This window comes from Drosophila novamexicana, unplaced genomic scaffold (genome assembly GCF_003285875.2).
Source record: "Drosophila novamexicana strain 15010-1031.04,08,12 unplaced genomic scaffold, DnovRS2.1 tig00000817-arrow-arrow-pilon, whole genome shotgun sequence".
NCBI classification, from domain to species: Eukaryota; Metazoa; Arthropoda; class Insecta; order Diptera; family Drosophilidae; genus Drosophila; species Drosophila novamexicana.
The window spans coordinates 1,964,310-1,984,499 of NW_020824827.1; the positions used below are offsets into that span (position 1 = coordinate 1,964,310).

General features: G+C 42.0%; 1 protein-coding gene across 2 annotated transcripts in view; it reads right to left on the reverse strand.

Annotated features, from left to right (window-relative positions):
• Positions 1–2,420: 2,420 nt before the first annotated feature.
• The window catches only part of LOC115764064 (alpha-2Db adrenergic receptor), a 49,407-nt gene continuing 31,637 nt past the window's right edge, over positions 2,421–20,190 (reverse strand). Inside the window, exons 2-4 of one of the 2 annotated variants that reach the window (XM_030706913.1) lie at positions 4,608–4,766; positions 3,029–3,610; positions 2,421–2,941 (exon numbers count right to left, since the gene is read on the reverse strand). In XM_030706913.1, the coding sequence (XP_030562773.1) occupies positions 2,507–2,941; positions 3,029–3,610; positions 4,608–4,766 (1,176 nt within the window). In that variant the 3' untranslated portion in view covers positions 2,421–2,506. Of the gene's footprint in view, positions 3,611–4,607; positions 4,767–20,190 lie in introns of both variants that reach the window. The other variant, XM_030706912.1, reaches the window with a different exon arrangement.

The window sequence follows — 20,190 nt, forward strand, 5'->3', positions numbered from 1 at the left end:
GTTCAAAACAAAGCTAGAATGTTTGCAGGTGTTAGTATCTCTTAGTCAGGCACTCCCGATCAGAGCACACTTGTTGTTGTTGTTGTTGGTTTTTTGCTACGTTTTTGTTGCAATTGACATTTAAGTGCAGTTGTTGCTGACAATCAAATTGTGAGTGTGTGTGTGTGTGTGGCATTAAAAATGCATGTTGATTGCAAAGAAAAGCTTCTGTCTTCACAGCCAAACACAAATAATGGAATTCGGGTGTTTGGTTGTACTGACGGATTTGGCTGGCGCATTATTTATGAGCATTTGAACAATTTAAAGTCAGCTGGCACTTAGCCCGCAATAAATTTGAAACATTTGCGGTATGTGTTGAAAGCCAACGACGAGCGGCTAAAAGCAGCCATAAATTCAAGACATGGAACAAGCCGATTACATCTCTGTGAGACACGCTTCTTTAATTTAGGTGCAACCAAACGCAAAGTGTCTAAAATATGAGAGATTCGTGTAGCAGCTGTAGTTTATGCCTAGTTTGCGGTTTGCCTTTCGACTTGTCTAAATAGAATATTGTCGGTGGGGTCCGAATATGGGCCCCATGCCAAAAGATTTTCTGCCTTTTCTCTCAGCCGCAGCTACCCATCTCTTTTCCGACTGTCTGTCCGACAGTCTGGCTGACTGTCTGAATGACGTGTCGTTTATTCCTGTGACTGGCGCATGCATTTGCTGATGCATGGCCAAAAAAAAGAAAGAAAAAAAAAATGATGGCATCTAAAGTGGCAGGGAGGCATCTATAGCACATCTGTGTATGCCCATTAGTTGTAGCTTTTTGTGGCGTCTATTCTTCTATTTTTGTGTAAAATGTGAAAATATCTTTTTATGCATGCACACAAAACTGGAGCGTCTATTTGCTGCTGGCCCATTTTCTCCGCCTGTCTAGTTGTTGTATTTGCTGCATATTCTTATATTTATGTGCCTTTCACTGAAATTCACTACAAGGCAACATCTCCGAATGACTCGACTGCGCCATGCTCTGTTCCTCTGTTCCGTAATAACAGTTGACATGCGAACAGATATCTATCTTAAAACAAGGCATATGCTTGGGTGCATATTCAAAAAACTCATTGGTAATCAAACAAAATATTGGTGCATGTAATCTTGTTATTCCGAGAGACTATAGGGAGACTAAAAAATATATATGTCTAGCGATATGACTGGATCTTTAGAACAATTTTGATCTTTGAAGATCTTTAGCTTGTATATTATCTTTAAAGGCAATAATTATTAAAAAACTTTGATAACTTTGAGGACGTGGAAGTTATGTTATTCGATTTAGGAAAGTTGCGATAATATTTTAGATTTGAATTGGGAAGTAGTTCATAAAATAAAAAAAAAAATGGTATTTTATAACGGCAACAATTTGCATTCGAGTTTAGAAGAAGATCGGACAAAAAATTCATTTGATTTGTGACTCTGAAATATGGCTGAAATATTTTAGCTCGAATTTTTAAGTACTTAGCTAATTCAAGAAAAATTCATTGGATTTTATGTCTATTAAACTTTGACTATAAAAGATTTTGAAATTAATTTACATTTGCGTTTGGAAGATATAAAAAATATTCAATTGGATTTAATGACACTTAAATATTGCAGTAATATTTAAGATTTAAGTATAAGAGAAAAGTGAAATTTGTTGACTTTAATAGATAGAATAACGTACTGCCAGACGGATATACGCCTTTCCCCTAATAGGAACTGAGTATTAAAATGCATTTTCACTGCAACAAAATTGCAGTAGCAGCAGCAGCAGCAGCAGTAGCAGCAGTAGATGCCGCAACCGCAGCGCAGGCAACGAGGCGAAGAACGAGACAAAATAAAATTAATTTGTTGCACAGTATATTTATTTTACAGGCAGCCAATGTCATTTGCTTGACAGTCAGTTTACACTTTGATGACCCCAAATCGAGTGCCAGAAAATGTGCTCTCACATTGTTCACCTGCCCCATTGACATATTGTCGCAGAATATACTTGGTTTCCACACCAAAAAAAAAAAGAAATTGAAAATTTGTGAAATAATATCAAGTTGAATGGCCATTGAGTGTGCATAAAAGATGTTTGCTTAGATGAAATTCGTGTTTGCACAGGGTCGAGGGTCGAGTGTGCGTGTGTGTGTGTGCTTGTGTGCTTGTGTGTGTGTGCAGCAGCTGTGGGGTTCAAGTTTGCAGTTCGAGGGCAGACTTAGAAACGAAACGCAAAAACGCATAAATTGAAATTGAGAGATTCCATCAAATTCACAGCCGTTCATTGCTTTTGAAATGAGCTACAATGTTCGTTACTATTCAACAAATAAATATAATAATAATATAAAGAAAAAGAAATATCGTTTACAAACTGAAAGCATATCTAACGCTTGTAATGCTGATACATGCCATGCCCATAGCCCATGGGTGTGCTGCCCATTGCGCGTTCTGTGGCCTTCTCGATGCTGGCATAGACGCACTTGTAGCAGCACACGTAGGCCAAACATCACTTGAACAGGATGCGCCGAAAGGCGCGTCGGAAGTCCTTGTTGAAGATGGTATAGATGGCCGGATTTAGTGCCGAATTCATATAGCCCAGCCAGAAGGCAATCGCGAACGCCGACTCCGGTATATTGCAATGGCTGCTACACGCCGGCACCAGTATATACAGAAAGAAGAAGGGCAACCAGCAGGCGATGAAGCTGCCCATGATTAGGCCTAAGATTAGTGTGGCGCGTTTCTCCTTTTTGCGTGCAATGCGTCGCTTCTCCTTCTCGGGATCGCGGGGCTTTGGCGTTTTCGGTATGGCCGGTTCGAGTTCGGCTTTGGCCGTTAGCTCCTTGGCCTTGGCCGCAACGGCGGCTGCATTGTTCTTGGCCGCAACGGCGGCTGCCTTGGCCTCGTTGCGGCGCTGCTGATTCGATTTGCGTCCAAAGATGGGCTGGCAAAGGCGAAATTTGAGCGGCTTGACTACCGCACAGCGGCTGACCACGCCCGAATCCGAGCTGGAAGGATCGAATTCACTCACCATGTCCGTATCAATGCCCACGGATAGGGCACGACAGCGTCCGGCAATGGGCGAGACGTGCAGCTCATTGCTGCTCGCCGCACCGCCAGCTGCCCCACTGTTGCTGTTGCTGTTGCTATTGGCTACCGGCTGCGTGGCTCCAACGGCATCTGTGGCCACGCAGCCGTTGTTGTTGTTCAGCACATTGATCGAGTTGTTGCTGCCCATCGAAGGCGGCACGGGCACATTAAGCCCAACGCCGCGGCCCGTTGCAATTGTGCTGACCTGCAGCGTTTCCTTGGGCGAACAGGGCGTCAGGCCATCCAGTGCCGCGGCTGAACTGGAGCCGCCATTGGGATTGGCATAGGCCAGCGCCGCCTGGGCGGCCACGGCCTCCAGCTCGCCCGCCTCCGAGGTGGATATGTCGGAGGCCAGGTCCATGGTGACCGTCGGTATTTGCATGGGCATTGTCGCGCTATTCGGTGGGGTCTCAATGGTGGCTATCTGTCGCTGCTGATGCAGCTGCAGCTGCGCTCCGGCGGCGCTGGAGGATGGCATCGGTATTGTTCCTTTCTTGTTGTTGGCGGTGGTGAAGCTCGTTACCTGCAAAGAGAGGCGCCAATCAGTTGGTACATGCTACATGGCTTTTCCATTTTCCCAAATATTCGATTTTAAGCCACGTTTACAGGCGCGTCAGAGCGCAGCGCGATTACACAAACAAGGGCGTGGCACACACACACGACAAACGTCACGGTAAATGCAGCGCAGGTGTGCACGTGTGTGTGGCAGTGTGTGCAGGTGTGCGTGCGTGAGTGGGTTAATCTCATGCCTGAGCAGCAGCTGCCACAGCCCGGGGCCTTTGCTTGTGCGAATTGTTAGTCAAGTGTCGATGGTTTTTCTCCTCTTTTTTTTTTTCTGTTTGTTTGCCTGGCGTCCAGTTAATTGAAAATGCAAATTGTGCTCGAATTGGCCGCAAATGCTGCTGCTCAGGTCTGTAATTGTGGGTAATTCGGCCAGGTAATTGGCGCTGCGTGGCCAACTGAATATGCTGCAGCCATTAGAGGATTTGTACTCAATCAGCGTAACTTTGCGCGATAATTTGCAGCTTAAATCAAGCAGCAAGTCCTGAGTCCTGGGCTCACTAAGCGACGCCATTTTGCTGCACAAAATGAGCAAATTTGCCAAATGTGGGCGATTGCGAGGGGGCAACTGCTGTGCACAGCCATTATGGCCAACACGTAGCGCACAAATTGGCGAGCAATGCCAGCAGAGCGCGTGAGGCACTTGCCGCACCCGATCCAAGCAGCGCTTTAAATGTCCGCAGCCTTTAAGCTCACAAATATTGCGCATACGCCACATATGCCCGAGCAAAATTGCTGGCCTCAGCTGGCTGGCATCTACTGAACGCGGCGCTCATGTTCATTCAAATGGCAAAATTTGCATTTACAGTGCTTGGACGCAGCACGGCTGTTGCTCAACTTTTCCGGCTGAACTGACCGAAGGAGCAAAGGGATTGGGGGGGAGCAGTTCAAAACGGCAATATGCCAAAGCTATCAGTCGCAGAGCTACAAGAAGACACGTTTGGTACTCACTCACTCACCTGTTCGTTGTTTGTTTTGCGCGGATGTTTTTTAATGCCCCGTCTTGCCCGCGCCTTGGCGGCAAAGTAAATTCGTATGTACACAAAGACCATGATGCAGCTGGGTATATAGAAGGAGCCCAGCGCTGAGTAGAGCACGTAGCCAATGTCCTCGCTTAGCTGCACGCAGAGAGTGTAAGAGAAAGAGAGAGAGAGAGAGAGAGAGAGAGAGCATGAGTTTAGATTGGATTTGTTTTCCGCTGAGATTTATCGCTAGAAATTGCTCAAATCTCAAACAACAATAAATACTCGCTGCACGATTTTCTCAACTTGAGCAGAATTAAGAAATTGATTGCGATTTTTAAGCTTTATATTTAAAATCCAATGAGTTTTTCAAGTTATTCGCCCAATAAATAAACAAAAATAATGTAAAGAGTAAATCAAAAGATTTAATAAATATCAAAAATATATCTGATGTAAGCTATTTGAGACTAAATTTTCAAATAACAATGCCTGCGAGGGCAAGGCTCTCAAACTCATTTTACTCGATTACCAAAACTCGTCTAATTGAAGCTCAATTACTCGGTAACTGGGCAAAATGTATTCACAAGTCAAATATTTGTTTACAATTAATTAATTATCTATTAGAACGAGTAAGAGGTTCTAGTCGGGAGCTCCCAACCAGGGGATACCCTGAACCCTCTTCTTCCAACATCAAATGCATATATATATTCTATTTTAGAAAGTATATGTCAAGTTTGGTGACTCTAGCTCTTATTATTTACCAAAATTGCCCAAAAAACAGGATATCGATATCGATTCTAAGTTAAGTTATCGATTATCGGAAACAAACTCGATCTGCGCAGGCACTAGGAGCACCTACATCTTAAATTTTAAGTCTCTAGCTCTTATAGGTTCTGAGATCCTTGCGTTCATACATACGGACAGACGGACAGACGGACGGACAGACAGACAGACAGACAGACAGACAGACAGACAGACAGACCGACAGACAGACAGACGGACATGGCTAGATCGATTCGGCTATTGGTGCTGATCAAGAATATATATACTTTATGGGGTCGGAGAAGCTTCCTTTTGGCTGTTACATACATTTGGATTTTGCACAAATACAATATACCCTTATACCCGTTTTTAATGGGTTCAGGGTATACAAATAACAAGTAAAAGGCTCTACTCAGGAGTTCTCGACTAGGCGATACCCGTAATCCTCTTCTACCAACAGCAAGATCATTGATCATTAGATCTTATTGTACTATAGAATATTCGTGTACTCTCAGAAAGTCAATTGCGATAAAATTGTAGCCTTTATTGGTGGACAATACAAATTGGTTTATTTACTTCATTTATGGCTATGAGGTAGTATCAGGGAGGTGGTGATAGCTATAAAATAAAAGATACTTGATATATTTATATATCCTATTCTAGAAGCTACATGTTCAGTTTGGTGACTTTAGCTCTTCTAACTTACGAGATTTACTCAAAAAACATGATTTCCATATCGATTCTTATCGATTACTTGGAAACGGGAAAAGTTATCGACTATCGGAAAAAAACTCGTACTGCACACTAGGAGGAGCTACGTTCAAAATTTCTATATCTTATAGGTTCTGAGATCCTTGTGTTCATACATACGGACAGACGAACGGACAGACAAACATGGCTAGATCGACTCGGCTATTGATGCTAATCAAGAATATATATATACTTTATGGGGCCGGAGATGCCTCCGTCTGCCTGTTACCTGTTAACCACGCGCCGTGCAACTCTCACATAGATTCTAGCCTTTATCTTTAACTCGGTGCCTCCAGCTCTCAAAAAGGCTCTTATTATGGTTAAAGGCTGATTATTTTTTTAGTTCTTTAGTTCCGTCAAGTAGGTAAATATATAAAAATGCAAATTAGCAAATTTTGCTTAAATGTTAAGCAGCAGCACATTTGAGAAATTACCAAATTTTGTTGTAAGGCAGATTCTTTGCTATGGCCGAATTGCTTGAGTTCTGTGAGTCGAGCGATTTGCTGTCAGTTGATTGCATTTAGGGACTCAAATTGAACGCAACATTGACTGACTGGCGCTTGACTGCTGGCAGTCACTGTGTGAGCCTTTCATCCACTTACTTAGTTTGCCACTACTTGAAGCCTGATGCCTGATGCCTGGTGCCTTTGGCATTAAAGCAAGTACGTACTCATAGTTATTGAGTGCATTAGACTGATTTACTATAGAAATGCATTTACGGCTGCGACTGTAGAAAATGCTTTGTCAGTTGTTGCCGTGAAAAATGGGCGAAAGAAAATGCAAAGTGCACGATTTGCACGGCAAAATCTCATAACGCTAAATGAACTAAAAATATTAAATTACAGCACACACAAAAGCTTGCGCAGTGCAATATCTCTGAGCCAGTCTAGCGTAGCGAATCGGATAGACTGAGGGGTAGATTGCGGATTGTGAACCATTTTTTAGCCGCTTGCATTTCATTTATTTAAAGCTGGCGGAATTAAATAGCATCACGGTTTTTGATCTCCGGCCAGATGGATGCTGCTGCTGCTGCTGTTGCTGCTGCTGTTGCTGCAGCTTGTGGCAGACTCTTCACAAAATTATGCAAATTAAGTGTTTTGATGAAAGGCATACAAAAAGTGCACTTGATGCGGCCGAGAGATTGCACAAGTGCACCCACCCCAAGCTGCACGAATGCCCTTTTAGCTATTGTTATTGTTAATATTGTTGCCGTTGTTGTTGTTGTTGTTGTTGCTGTTGTTGTTGCTGTTGTTGTTGTTGTTGTTGTTGTGTGGTTGTTGCTGCTGTTCGCACATCATGAAAAGCTCTTCTAGCTGCTGTTGTTGGCATCAACACAGCCTCATAAAAGCCCGCTGCTTAGACTCTACACCAAGTTTTTCACTAAACAATTATTATGTAAAAAAAAATATATATATTTTTGCACCATATCAGCGTAAGCAAAAGTAAATTTATTTAACTTGTAAGCCGCTTACTGCTGCGGCTGACACACAAAATTGAATTTTTGAGCGTCAAGCAAAAATTTGTTGCATTCGCCCCTGGCCTGCACAGATTGTCGAGCCGGCGGCTCAAGTGCAGCTCGGCAGCTTATCATAAGCCGCAGAAGCAGCGACTGGGCTGCCATATAAACTTCAGCCGGGCAAAATAAATTGCAGTGCAACATCCTCTCGACTGGCGTCTTGCAGCCAGCACAAGATGCCGCAACAAAATAAGCATAAAGTATAGAGTATAGGGCTGCCAAAATATACATCTAAACGACAAGGACGGGTAGCACGTATATACTTGCCTTCCAAGTGGCAGGCAGTGTGGCAGGGGCCGACAGCCATTTAAGCGGGCTGCCTCAGAGCTGCAGCTTGTTGCAAGTGCCCGCTGCAACAGCAGCATAAAAAATCGTCCCATCATTTACGGTTTACTGTTGATATATTGACAGCATTTGTCAGCGCCGCCCACAGCTAAGTTAAGCCACCTGAAGTTGTCGCGGCATAAACCAAAATTTAAGCTGCAGTTCAAGTTTTCCTGGCTGCGGAGCACTTAAAGTATCATTTTCTTTCATAAGTTGCCCTTTTGCCGGCTCGTAAATGAGCCAAAAACTTTAGCATAGGCATAAAAGTTACGCATACGCCAAGTTTGCCGAACTACCCGGGCACGTAATCTTAACACCTGCCTCTGTGTGTGTGTGTGTGTGCGTGCTTTCACATATGATTATCTGGCTTGGTGAAATGTTTTACTAACGCATTTGGACAAAGCTACTTTGGCAACTGGAAACTGGCAGCTTGTAAGTTGCAACAGGCGAACTGCGTTAAGAGCTTGGAGCTTAAAATAAATTGTCAACGTTGCGTGTTGCCAACTTCTGTCAAACGGATTTAATGTAATTGAAAAGTTTTGCTTTCTGCATTTGCAGCTGCCCATTTGCGCCCTTTGCCAATTTCCGCCCGTGCTCTCATTCAATTTCTTTTGCGCTGCATTTGCGCTAATTTGCAGATTTTCAAATTGCGCTGAGCTCCTTTGTTTATTTAAAAGTTCTTTGCGCCTCTCACCGTGTGCCTCAACTGTGCTGCAAAAAGTGAAAAGATGCGAAAAGAAAAATAATTATTCTGCAATTTTTAATTAAATGGCAATGGAAATTGTTGCCGCTGTTGTGTCTTCATCCTGTGAGCTTAAGCTGCTGGTAACAAAAACTCATTATGGGCGACCAAAATCGGCGGTAAAAACCAAATACTGTTGATGAGCCAAGCCGGAGCCAACTGCCAAGCAAGGATGACGACGCCAAGTGGAAAATGTTCAGTGTAAAGTGCGCACAATTTATTGAAATGTAAACATGAAACAGCACACAGAAATGACTGTAATTAAAAGATACAAAAAATCATAAAAATTTTGTCCAGCCAGCAAAATGCTGCAGCATCCACCGCCCGTTCCACGTTCCACATGGCGTATGAATAATGCTTAAGGTCTAGAGTCCGCACTTTTTAAAACAAATCAACTATGTGTGCATTCAAAGCAAGTACAACAAAAATGTATAAATACTTGTGTGTGTGTGTGTGCTTGTGTAAGCCAAAAATTCTGTTGTAAGCACAAAAGAATTTCAATCCGAATCGTTGCTGAAAGTTTTGCACAAAAATGCTAGCGCAAAGCAACAAAAGAAGCACAAGTGAAAGTGCTCGAGACGAGTGTGACCGACTAGTAGATACCCTGCACACATCAAGCAGTTGCTGCTAGTTGTAGTTTGCTTCTTAATACACCTGCCCACAGGTGTGCTTCTTCTTCCCTCAGGTCTATATACTTCTGTTAATGCCTTACGTATGCAGAGTCCGATCGTTGTGAAATTGCCAGAGCTTAAGTATGGCAACAAAATGTGGCTATTATTCTAGATTTTAGAGAATTAGCCGGAATTGTACAGAAAGGTGAAATTTATTGATCTTGATGCTTAAGAAATCTAGTTTCGAAATCGGTTATTATAGAATTTGTGGAACAGACAGCCTTGGTAGATCGAGTCAGTAGGCCGTATTGAACAATAATATGTACACGTTATGGGACCGTAAATGACTTCTTCTGTCTGTTACGTACACTGGCACAAAGCCATCACAGCCCTTTTAACCGATGTCAATAGATACAGGGTATATAAAAAAAAGAAGAAAAGTGGACCAAGTGTGTAAAAGTGTATGTTTCTGTGTGAGCGACGCAAAAAAATGTGCGTCTTGCGTCGAGGACGCCAGCTCGCGACATGGTCGAAGATGGTCGCGAGGGGTGGGGGGGGGGGGGGGGGGGGGGGCAAGCGCTTGTCATCATCAGCAATGCTTTTATTGTTGTCGCCGTGTTTCAACTTTTTTGCTGCAGCAATAAGCCAGGACTCAATGCAGCAGCAGCAGCAGCAGCAGCAGCAGCAGCAGCAAATACGCAGGACAGTTGGACCCGCAAGGCCGACGCTGTTGAAACAATCAATAAATCTAAAGTGCGACTACTGCGACTACAATTTGCAGTTGTTGCTGCCAAAGAAAACTGCGACCAGCAGCAGCAGCTTTTTGCCAGCTTTGACAATGTTGTCACTAGTTGAAGGCCCTATTTCCCATTTCCCAAGCCCCGTCATTTTTAGCCCAACTGCCGTTGCCTTTCTGATTTGCATTGCCTTTGCTGCTTTCTTGTTTGTCGTTGCTCAGTGGAGCAACTATTTTGTAGTCTGCGCTGCCAATTTGCCTGGCAGTTTCCTCTTTCTTTTGTACTAGACTTGACTGGACTTGCACTTGCATTTCAATTGAGTGCGTTCTGTTTGCCTCCGCTCGCATAGATATATATATCTATATATATGTAGACTCAACTGAGCCCCTGTCACGACGAACCCAGTTGACTTCATTTTCTTTGGCTTTGCGCATTTGCACAACTCTGCGCTAGCTCGCGCCCGCCATCAACTTGAATCAATTGACAAAAGAAAAAGCAGAGCAGAAAGGAAAGGAAGAGCATAGTAAGAGCTGGCTACTTAAATGTGCGCTAATGCTTTGAGGGCCACAATAACACAACTAAATGTCCAACACGCGCCACAGTGCTCGACAATTAAATGTGCCCAATGACAATGACAAAAAATTAAACAGATGCCCGCTTATAATGAGTTTTGCTGCCGCCAGCCCTCAAATGATAATATCAAACAGACCAAGGTGCTGGCCCAGCTGCGAGATGCGCTCTTGCCAGTTTAATATCACGTCATCTAACCGATAATGCCACGAAAAAAGCTACTATTGTTGATACTTTGATGATAAAGAAATTCATTTGAATTTTTATGGAATTTTAAAAGAATCTTTTTTATTTGAAGGCCGAATATGAAATGGGTTCATTAGCATAAAATGGCCGAAGGCACTTTGTCTGGAATCTTCTACAAATGCTTGCAATCGTAGTTAAAATTGTGTCACATAAGCGACCCACAGTCGATATACCCCGCCATGTCTGCGAAGTAGAGTATATTATTTGCGTTGCTTTGGGCGTCGCCAGTTCGTTATTGCTGCCTAATTGCGGCTAACGGTATGCTTCATTAAATTGCACTTTTTTTTTGTTTAGCACAATGCCATGCGCTAAGCCGCGGAAATGCATTGGCCGCCATTGCGTAAAGCCCGCCCCAAAAAGTAGGCAACGAAAAAAGTTGGAAATTATGCCAGAGGCTTTTTAATTGTGGCCAGCGGTTTTATGGGCTTATTATTTGATTATGTTGCACAACAATAGGAACAACAACAACAGCAACAACGAAAACAAGAGCAATAATAATGGCAGACGGGAACCTGCCCGCTTCCGCTGCGAAATGCCGCTTTTATTGTGCGGCTTGATACAATTTTTAATGCCAACCACTTTATGCTGATTGCCAGGCCCCAGCCTATCCGCCGTTCAAGCTAATATTATCGTTAAAATAAAAGCACAGCACAACTGTTGCTGCTGCTGCTGGTTTGTTACGGGATGTACTCATATTTGTGCCTATTTTTTTACTTGTTACAGATCGTTCAGTGTGGAAATTGCTTGTTGACACGCTATGCGAGAGTGCGCGCGTGTGTGTGTGTGTGTGTGTGTGTGTGCTGACCTACTGCACGGCAATTTGTTTTCTCACCTGCTGGTCAGCTGTTGGCCTACGGGCATTAGTCGCAGCCACTATATATTTTGATTGATGTTTATTCGTAACGGGGCGCTCTATAATTAGAGAAACACGATTTGCGTTTCCGTTCTATTAGATTACGGACTACCAGCCAGGCAGGCAATACGAATGATAACTCAATTCCGTGTCCGGCCAGTTATTGATTTTGCATCATTGGCTTGGTTTGGCTTGTTTTGGGTGCTCCGAATTAAATGAAATGTGTAATTAATACGGGCATTGTCTCGCTCTAATGGCAGTCACATAAATATCACAATAAGCTAATGGGCCCGTTTTAGTGCCGGCAGAATGCTAGAAAATTAATTTCCATACAGCCCATGTATAAATAAATACATGTGTGTGTGTGTTTGGAAAAGCATGTTTTATGTATGCTCGCTCGTAGCGAAATGCATGATAATATTATGCTTTTGACCACAATGTCGCATACATTGTTAATCATTTGCAGTTGCCATCGTTGTAACAAATTGCTGCCAAATTGTTGTTTTGGGGCTTGACTTTTGCACAAACACACACGAGCGCACACACACGCACACAAACACTGTTGTTCGCATCGTTAATTTCAACAGTAAATTAAATACAAGCATCCTCGTATTGGGCCAAAAACCCGAGCCAAAGCCAAAGCCGGAGCCGGACTCACACCAGGCAAGCAGTTAACCAAGCATGGCCAAGGCTACCAACATATCGGTTGTGCGTGTGTGTGTGCCTGTGTGTGCATGTGTGTGCATGCGTGTGTGTGTCTGTCAAGCCAATCGGAAATTTTAAATGATCTACTACTGGGCCAACTTTGGTTTGGCACTTGCCAAAAGCGGTGGCTCAAGGGGAGGATCATTCGCATGTGCGAGCTGTAACCAAATTCGCCTGCTGGCCATTAGAAGCATAAAATAATTACTGTGTTTTGGCCAGGCTAACAAATCTTGTTGGTTGCATGCACGCACACACACACTCACACACACAATACGCAACACGTACGGCTAATGCACAAGCCAATGCAGGCGAGACGGCAACAAAGCTGCACAAATTTTAACGCTTAATTGTTATTGGCACACTAACACACCCACCGACACATACACCCATACACACAGAAACTCAGACACACACACACACAGCTATGGGCAGCGGGTGCAAACAGCATGACACTTGTGAGCCGGACAAATGGACAACTGCGGCTGTAAGCTATGCACAAGTTGCCCATTGAGGGACTTCGATGGGTTGGTGGGCGGGGCTCGACCGCAACGACTGCATCTGCCACAGCAACAAATACAAACAAACAAGACTGCTCCAGGCGGGCGTGCTCGGCTAGCAGATACCCTCGACCCCGCTCTCCTTAAAAATTCTAGATGTCTTCCATACACGCTAAGGTTGTGCTTCTCCGCATTGTGGAAATTGAGTTCTTGAATAGCTTCTGTGTTTAAAGTTGTTTATGAAATTTTCACTGCATAACAAAGCCAAGTCTCTAGCTTTAAGTTTTTTATGTTGTTTTTCTTTTTAATGGTTTAGTGAAATGGAAGCGAAATAATATTGACAAATATGCGAGAAGTATTGACAATTAGATGCAGAGACAGGCAGGCAGACGGACTTGGCAACTCAGCTCGTCGACCCGATCCTGTGGCTCCTTCTGCCCTTTACATACATTTGCACAAATACATTATACCCTCTTTACTCGTTCTGAACGGGTTCAGGGTATTTATTTTTTTGTTCTGTTGTTGTTGTTGCTGTTGCTTTTGCTGTTGACCATCTCTTAACAAGCAAAACAGTTTTGCACAGCTCACGCAATTTCCATTGTTGTGCTGGTTTGTATTGTCTGCAGGCGAACTTCCCTCCCTCCCCACTAGCCATGGCTGGCCATTATTTATGGCCTTAAATATGTACATGCATAAAAAAACCGCATGCACATAATGTGCTCTATTGAGTTTCAATATTGGTAATTTTGCACAACGAGTTTTAAATGGAGGCTAACATATTTCGCATTGCACATTACGCGATCTATTATTGAAAGCATTGTGGATTTTGTTGGAATGAGATGAAATACAATACAAATGCCAAAGTTTTTAAGAGGTTCCCTTTGTTTAAATTCTCTTTTGAAAGTCATAACTTGTGGATTATTAAAAGCTGCCTTGCATATAATTATACCCTTGCATATAATTATACCTAAGGCGTTTTTTTTTTTTAAATTTAAAAAAATATATTTCAGATATTTTAGTTACATATCGAAATACAACCTTCTTTATTTTAGCATAAAGCTATTAATATTGTTAATTTTTCTTAAACCCACAAATTTACTAGATTTTACATTTTTTACATTTTTTTTGTATATTTATTTCTATTAAGTTTGAACATTTTATAGTTAAGTTTCTTTTACCATTAATGATTTGTGCATTGCCTAAATTGTTTTCCACATAATTTTCAGATAAATACCTAAGCTTAAGCTTAACTCAATCAACTCTCGTTTATGTTTCACTGAACTGGAATAATACAGGTAAATATTTTTAATTTAAATTTATTTATTTTTGAAAATTCGTATTAAGCCTTTGCAGAAAGGCACAAGTAATCAAATATGAATTAATTAAATTTACAATTATGTCGATTGGCTATGAACTATTTATTAGCAATTGACATGTCACTCTCGAACATTTTCAATAATATATTGCATTTAATTGCATTCCAGTTTGCATTATTTATTAGTAAACCAGTTGCAAATGTACTCCACACATCACCTGTTTCTAAGTTCCGCATGAGCGCATATCATATTTAATTATTTTTTGTGCAAAAGAATTGCCGTTTTTTCCAGGCAATATAAATATTAAATTGATAAAGGCATTGCGTTCTTTATGTTTCCAGACTTTTGACTAATGTGCATTATAATGCCGTTTTTTTTTATACCCTGAACCCATTAAAAATGGGTATAAGGGTATATTGTATTTGTGCAAAATCCAAATGTATGTAACAGGCAGAACGAAGCATCTCCGACCCCATAAAGTATATATATTCTTGATCAGCACCAATAGCTGAATCGATCTAGCCATGTCCGTCTGTCTGTCTGTCTGTCTGTCTGTCTGTCTGTCCGTCTGTCTGTCTGTCTGTCCGTCTGTCCGTCTGTCCGTATGTATGAACGCAAGGACCTCAGAACCTATAAGAGCTAGAGACTTGAAATTTTAGATGTAGATGCTCCTAGTTCCCGCGCAGATCGAAAACTTACTCCGTTTCCAAGCAATCGATAAAAATCGATATCGATATCCTGTTTTTTGGGCAATTTTGGTAAATAATAAGAGCTAGAGTCACCAAACTTGACATATAGCTTCTAAAATAGAATATATATATGCATTTGATGTTGGAAGAAGAGGGTTCAGGGTATCCCCTAGTCGGGAGCTCCCGACTAGAACCTCTTACTTGTTTAAACTGAGAGAATGTCAGTTTGTTGCATGTCTCAGTACCTCCAAATGTTGGGAAATTTGTTGTAGCTTTCGATCATAGAGCTATTAAACATATCAAAAAATGGAATTTTGTACATTTTTGTTGCATATATCAACCTTTTTGCCAAATTCACAGAGTATCTGCCAGTTGATATTGTTTATTGTGCCAGTGCTGTTTTCGATGCGATTGTAAAGTATCGTTTAATTAAAATCGCCGTCGCAATTGCCTTTATATACGCGTAAAGCACTTAGTTAATGACATTAAATGCATTGCTGTTTCGTCTGTCACTGAATCCGGGCATATTCAACAATCTTTACAACCCATAACAACAACAACAACAACAACAGCAACAATAGGATAAACAATTGCAGTTTTTATTACGCAATACAAGCTGGAAATTAAGCACTGTGTGTCGGATTTTGCCTGTGTGCTCTGTTTTAATATGAAACACTTAATTGCAGCTTTATTTCGTGATCTGTTTAAAAATGCTCACATTGCAATCAAATGTGTCGGCTGCACGCAAGTAAGCCCGGGAGGGGTTTGGCTGATTGCATACAAGCCAAACGATTTGTTATGTTAAATTCCGGTAATAATTTAACTATAATTTGCATTAATTTTTAAGCGGCAGCGCTCGCATGATAACGACTCGGCCAGCAAGTGCAGCCAATGGAGTTGAGCTTGGACTTCATTTGGCTAGAGTCGGAGCCCACTTAACATCTTCCACATGTGTGCGGATTTAAGTAGGGGGCTTGTGCATGTTGAAGCTACGTTAAACTAAAGCGCGCACTAAAGGCAACAACTAATTAGAGCGCTAATTAACATTATTAAAATACAACAACGTTGTCGGCGGCAGACTAAGGCGATTGCCGCGAGTGCGAAATATATAAGTTGATGCCTAGAGCACTAGAGAGATGGGTTAAGGGACGGGCAGGGCAACAAATGTAGCGCATGGCAGCTACCTGGCTGGCTGCCTGCTTTTTTTGGTATGGAAGCTGCTCATTAAAAGCACATTTAAGATGTTTACAAACGTGTTCTAAGACGCTGCACACACACACACGCTCACCCGCACACACACACACACAGAGACGCATTAACTGTCAGTTTTTAAGGCGTAGCGAAACTAGAACACGTCGCGAATTGTAACAACTGCGCCACGCCGGAAGTGGTAGTGGAAGTGAGAGTAGGAAACAACGCAGAGGTAAATATAAATGTGTTCGTAGCTGGCGTATGTGTGTGTGTGTGTGTGTGTAAATATAGCTGGGACTTTACTTTACAACCGGCATTACCACAAAAATCTCGGCTGCACACGATGCCATCCTGGTCGTGCTCGTCCTCGTCGGCACCCACATTTGATTGGCCCTTAATGGGTGGAGGCTAAAGCGAAAACTTTACTTTAATTGACAGCAAAAAGCAATTTGCCTCATTACAACGAACACGAGCGTAATTAAATGCCGTCCTGGGGCTAAAAGCGACCCCAGCGCAGCCCACAAGGCTATATATATGTCTATATATATAGAGGGCGATAAATGAGCAGCCTTCAATTCGAGTTGCCCGCCAAAAAGGGTCAGCTACAAAATGGCGTGGCGGACATGCGATTTAGTTTCTTATTTGACACTTTCGACGCAAAACAGAAGACAACTTCTCTCTTTGTTAGAAGTCTTTGGTTACGGCAGCTGGGCGCGGGGTATCTGTTGGCTGTGCACACCCGCCTGGCCAACTCTCAGTTGTTTTTTCCGGCTTAAATTCTGTTTGGGGTGAAAAACTTTTGGCTGTTGGTTGTTCTTGTTGTTGCCCTGTTTAGCTGCTGCAGTCGTCGCAAATGTCATTTTAAGGACATGGACATCATGGGGTCGGTTCAGTTTGTTGCCGCCACATTTAAAGTCAAGTTAAAGTTCAAATTACAGCTCAAGTGTGCGACAGCTGCCGCTTTCAACTCTGCATCGATTTGTCCAAAAGTGACATAATTATTATGCAGCTAAAACACACACGCACACACACACACTGTGGGCTGGCAACTTGAGCCCGAGTGTGCGCCCGGCTCGGCTCTCAAGTGGTTTCTGGACATGTGCTAAAGGGCGGCGGCATCGGCCTCCAACATTCAGCTCTCAGTTTTATGGCGGGCGTGTGGCTTTGGCATTGGCGCTGGGCAGGTCCGCTCCACTTGTCGATTTATGGCGGTTGTTCTTCGTGCTCATGTGTCAACTGGCAAAAGTGCCGCCCTCTTCTTGTTATGCGACCTTAATTTAATAAAGAGAACAATCGCGCCGGCCCGGCCCGATAACTTTAAGCTACTATCATTAAGCGGTCTCAGCAGAAAGTTTCGGTTTTGTTTCCTTTTTGCTGTTGGCCAAAGTAAATATTGAAATCTACAGCCTCTGAACCGCATGCCAAAAGCGCCAGCAGCAACAACAATCGCCCCAGCATACAAATTTGTGGGCGTTGCTGAAGAGATTTGTAAACAATATTTTGTGGCATACATTTGGGCGTCGGGCCTCAAAAAAAAAAAAAAGAAAACAGCATCTTCTGCCTTTGCCTTTGTCTCGCTTCGTCTCGTCTTGTCTCGATGTCGGCTTCGATTTCAGTCACAGCATTTAAACACTTTCATTCTATTTTCCTATTTGCTGTGGCTTTTAGAAGCTTGTGAAGAGTATCTTAATTTCATCACGAACTTTGAAGGTGACTTAGCAAAGTATAAAGGTGTTATAACCTCCTAACAAATTATTTTCGTCGACTTAATTCAAGCTGTAAATACTTGACTTGAATTCATTTTTTAGCTGCAGACAAATCTGCTTAACTCTATACCCGATCATATATAAACATAAATCATATATATATAAATAAATCGGAACTGACAATTAATATAACAAACTTGGTCTTGGCACAATCCTTTTGAGCATATTTTCTCAAACATTGCCTAATATATGACTTAGTTTGAGGAAAAAGAAAAACCAACAAAAACTTTGAATATACGAATTTTGATTAGAAGCAATATATGTTTGCCAGCACAATCTATTTGTCTGTAAGTGTATTGGAAGTTCGGTGCCCTCATGTTTTATTGGCCCTGCTGTTTGTTGAAGTATTCGTTTTTATTTATTCTTTGTTTAGCTGAAATTTGTTTGGCCTTTTGCTGGCAGCAATTGGGAGCAGAAGGTTTAGTGGATTATGGCATTTTTATGAAGCGTATAATGCGAAAAATGAGCAAATGAGATTAAAAACTTTGTGTCTTAGATTTGAAGAATGTTTTCCTGTGCATATATTAACAATAATAAAAAAAAGTTTGCCTTTGGCTTTTCTTATATATTTTCGTCTTTCAATTCTCGAGGCAGCCTTGAACTTGACACTGTATTAACAAGGGCGGCAGGCGCCCAATCAATTTGCATTAAATTAAACATATTTAAGGATGCCAGCTAGCGCGTGGCGAACGTGGCAAATGCGCAAAATATTTTTGGCAAAGCCAGAAAAAAAATGCCACGCTGGAACGGCAAAAATGTGTTTTGCTAACACAAAAATTTATCACAACTGTCGAATGTATGGCCGGCAGATACTTTACTGCTGTCGCCAGGCTGTCAGTTGCTGGCTCCAAAATCGACGTCCTGTGCTCTGGCTTTTTATTTCGAATTCATGCCCAGCAATTTAACATTGCTTTGCCATAGACATGGACTCACACACACACACACACACACACACACACACACACACACACACACACACACACACACACACACACACACACACACACACACACGGACACACAGTGACATAGGCAGGCTCGTGATTGCTTTGCACTTTTTGAAATATATATCCCGACCGATATGCCCGCTATGCGTAGTTATTTCTGATCATAAAATCAATATGCGCATACTAAAATTTTATTTCTTTACAATTTGTGTACGAATTTCCTTTTGTTGCCGCTGCTGCTTTTACACTCCCTAATACCCCCAATCTGCCCTGTTGCTGTTACGATTTGCCATTGTTTTTTCCTTCTGCTTTTATACCCTTGTGGAGGTCATGAAATTTCTAGCGCATAGAAGGAGACATCGTCGAACCCATAAAGTATAATATATATATATTCTTGATCGGTATCAAGAGCCATGTTTGTCTGGCAGGCAAGTCGAAACCGGCCGGATCAGACTATTATATGTACATGGGAACGATCGGTCGAAAATGAAATTCTTGCATAAAAAATTTGCTGATAATTATACCAAAACCCCGGCTTTGATTACTTTTACTTATTTGTGCGCCATATCTTGTTCAACATAGGACTAATATATTTTCACAAAATGTATTTATTTGTCAGAATGGTTTTTCATACATGCCATGACTTTACATACCTTAAACTTATACTTTCTTTTAAAGAGTTCTTCTCACCAATCAGACTATCGATAATACCTATATATAGGTATACCGATATACCTTTATTTTATGCTACTCTCCATCTGTCTGTCGACAATATCATGAAGCTCATCTATCCCTGAAGTTGTCTTTAACAATCACAGCAATTACTATCTTAACGATTCTCACCATTATTCTTCTAAGCTGTGAGAGTATTTCATCTTCGGCGTGCCAAAGCTTGTCGTCATTTCTTGTTTGTTCAATTTGTTGTTTTACTTTGTTTTTGTTATTTTGTAGTCCATTTAATTCGTGCTACGCAGGGACCTGGCGTACAGCTCGGTTTGCCACATGTTTTGTCCATTCAGCTGTGTGTTGTGGAAATAGAAAGCCCTGCCTTGACATATTTTCCTTTTATAGTTTGTACTTTGTGTTGCAATATCCCATATATTTGCCTTATGGCCGAGCGCCGTTTAACCTTTGATAGATATAGCATCGATCTGTCGATAATATAAACGATTTCAACTTATAGGTGTAAAATATATGTTTTCTTTAATATTTAAGCGAATCATTTGTTGTCTCAGCTATACAAATGCTTTTCGATTTGCTTATCTCGGGCTTAGGCCCTCACGTTGTATACTTAATAAATGTGACTGTATTGCCTCGGCTTTGACACGCTTAATGAGTTGCAAGTGTTTGCCCTGTTTT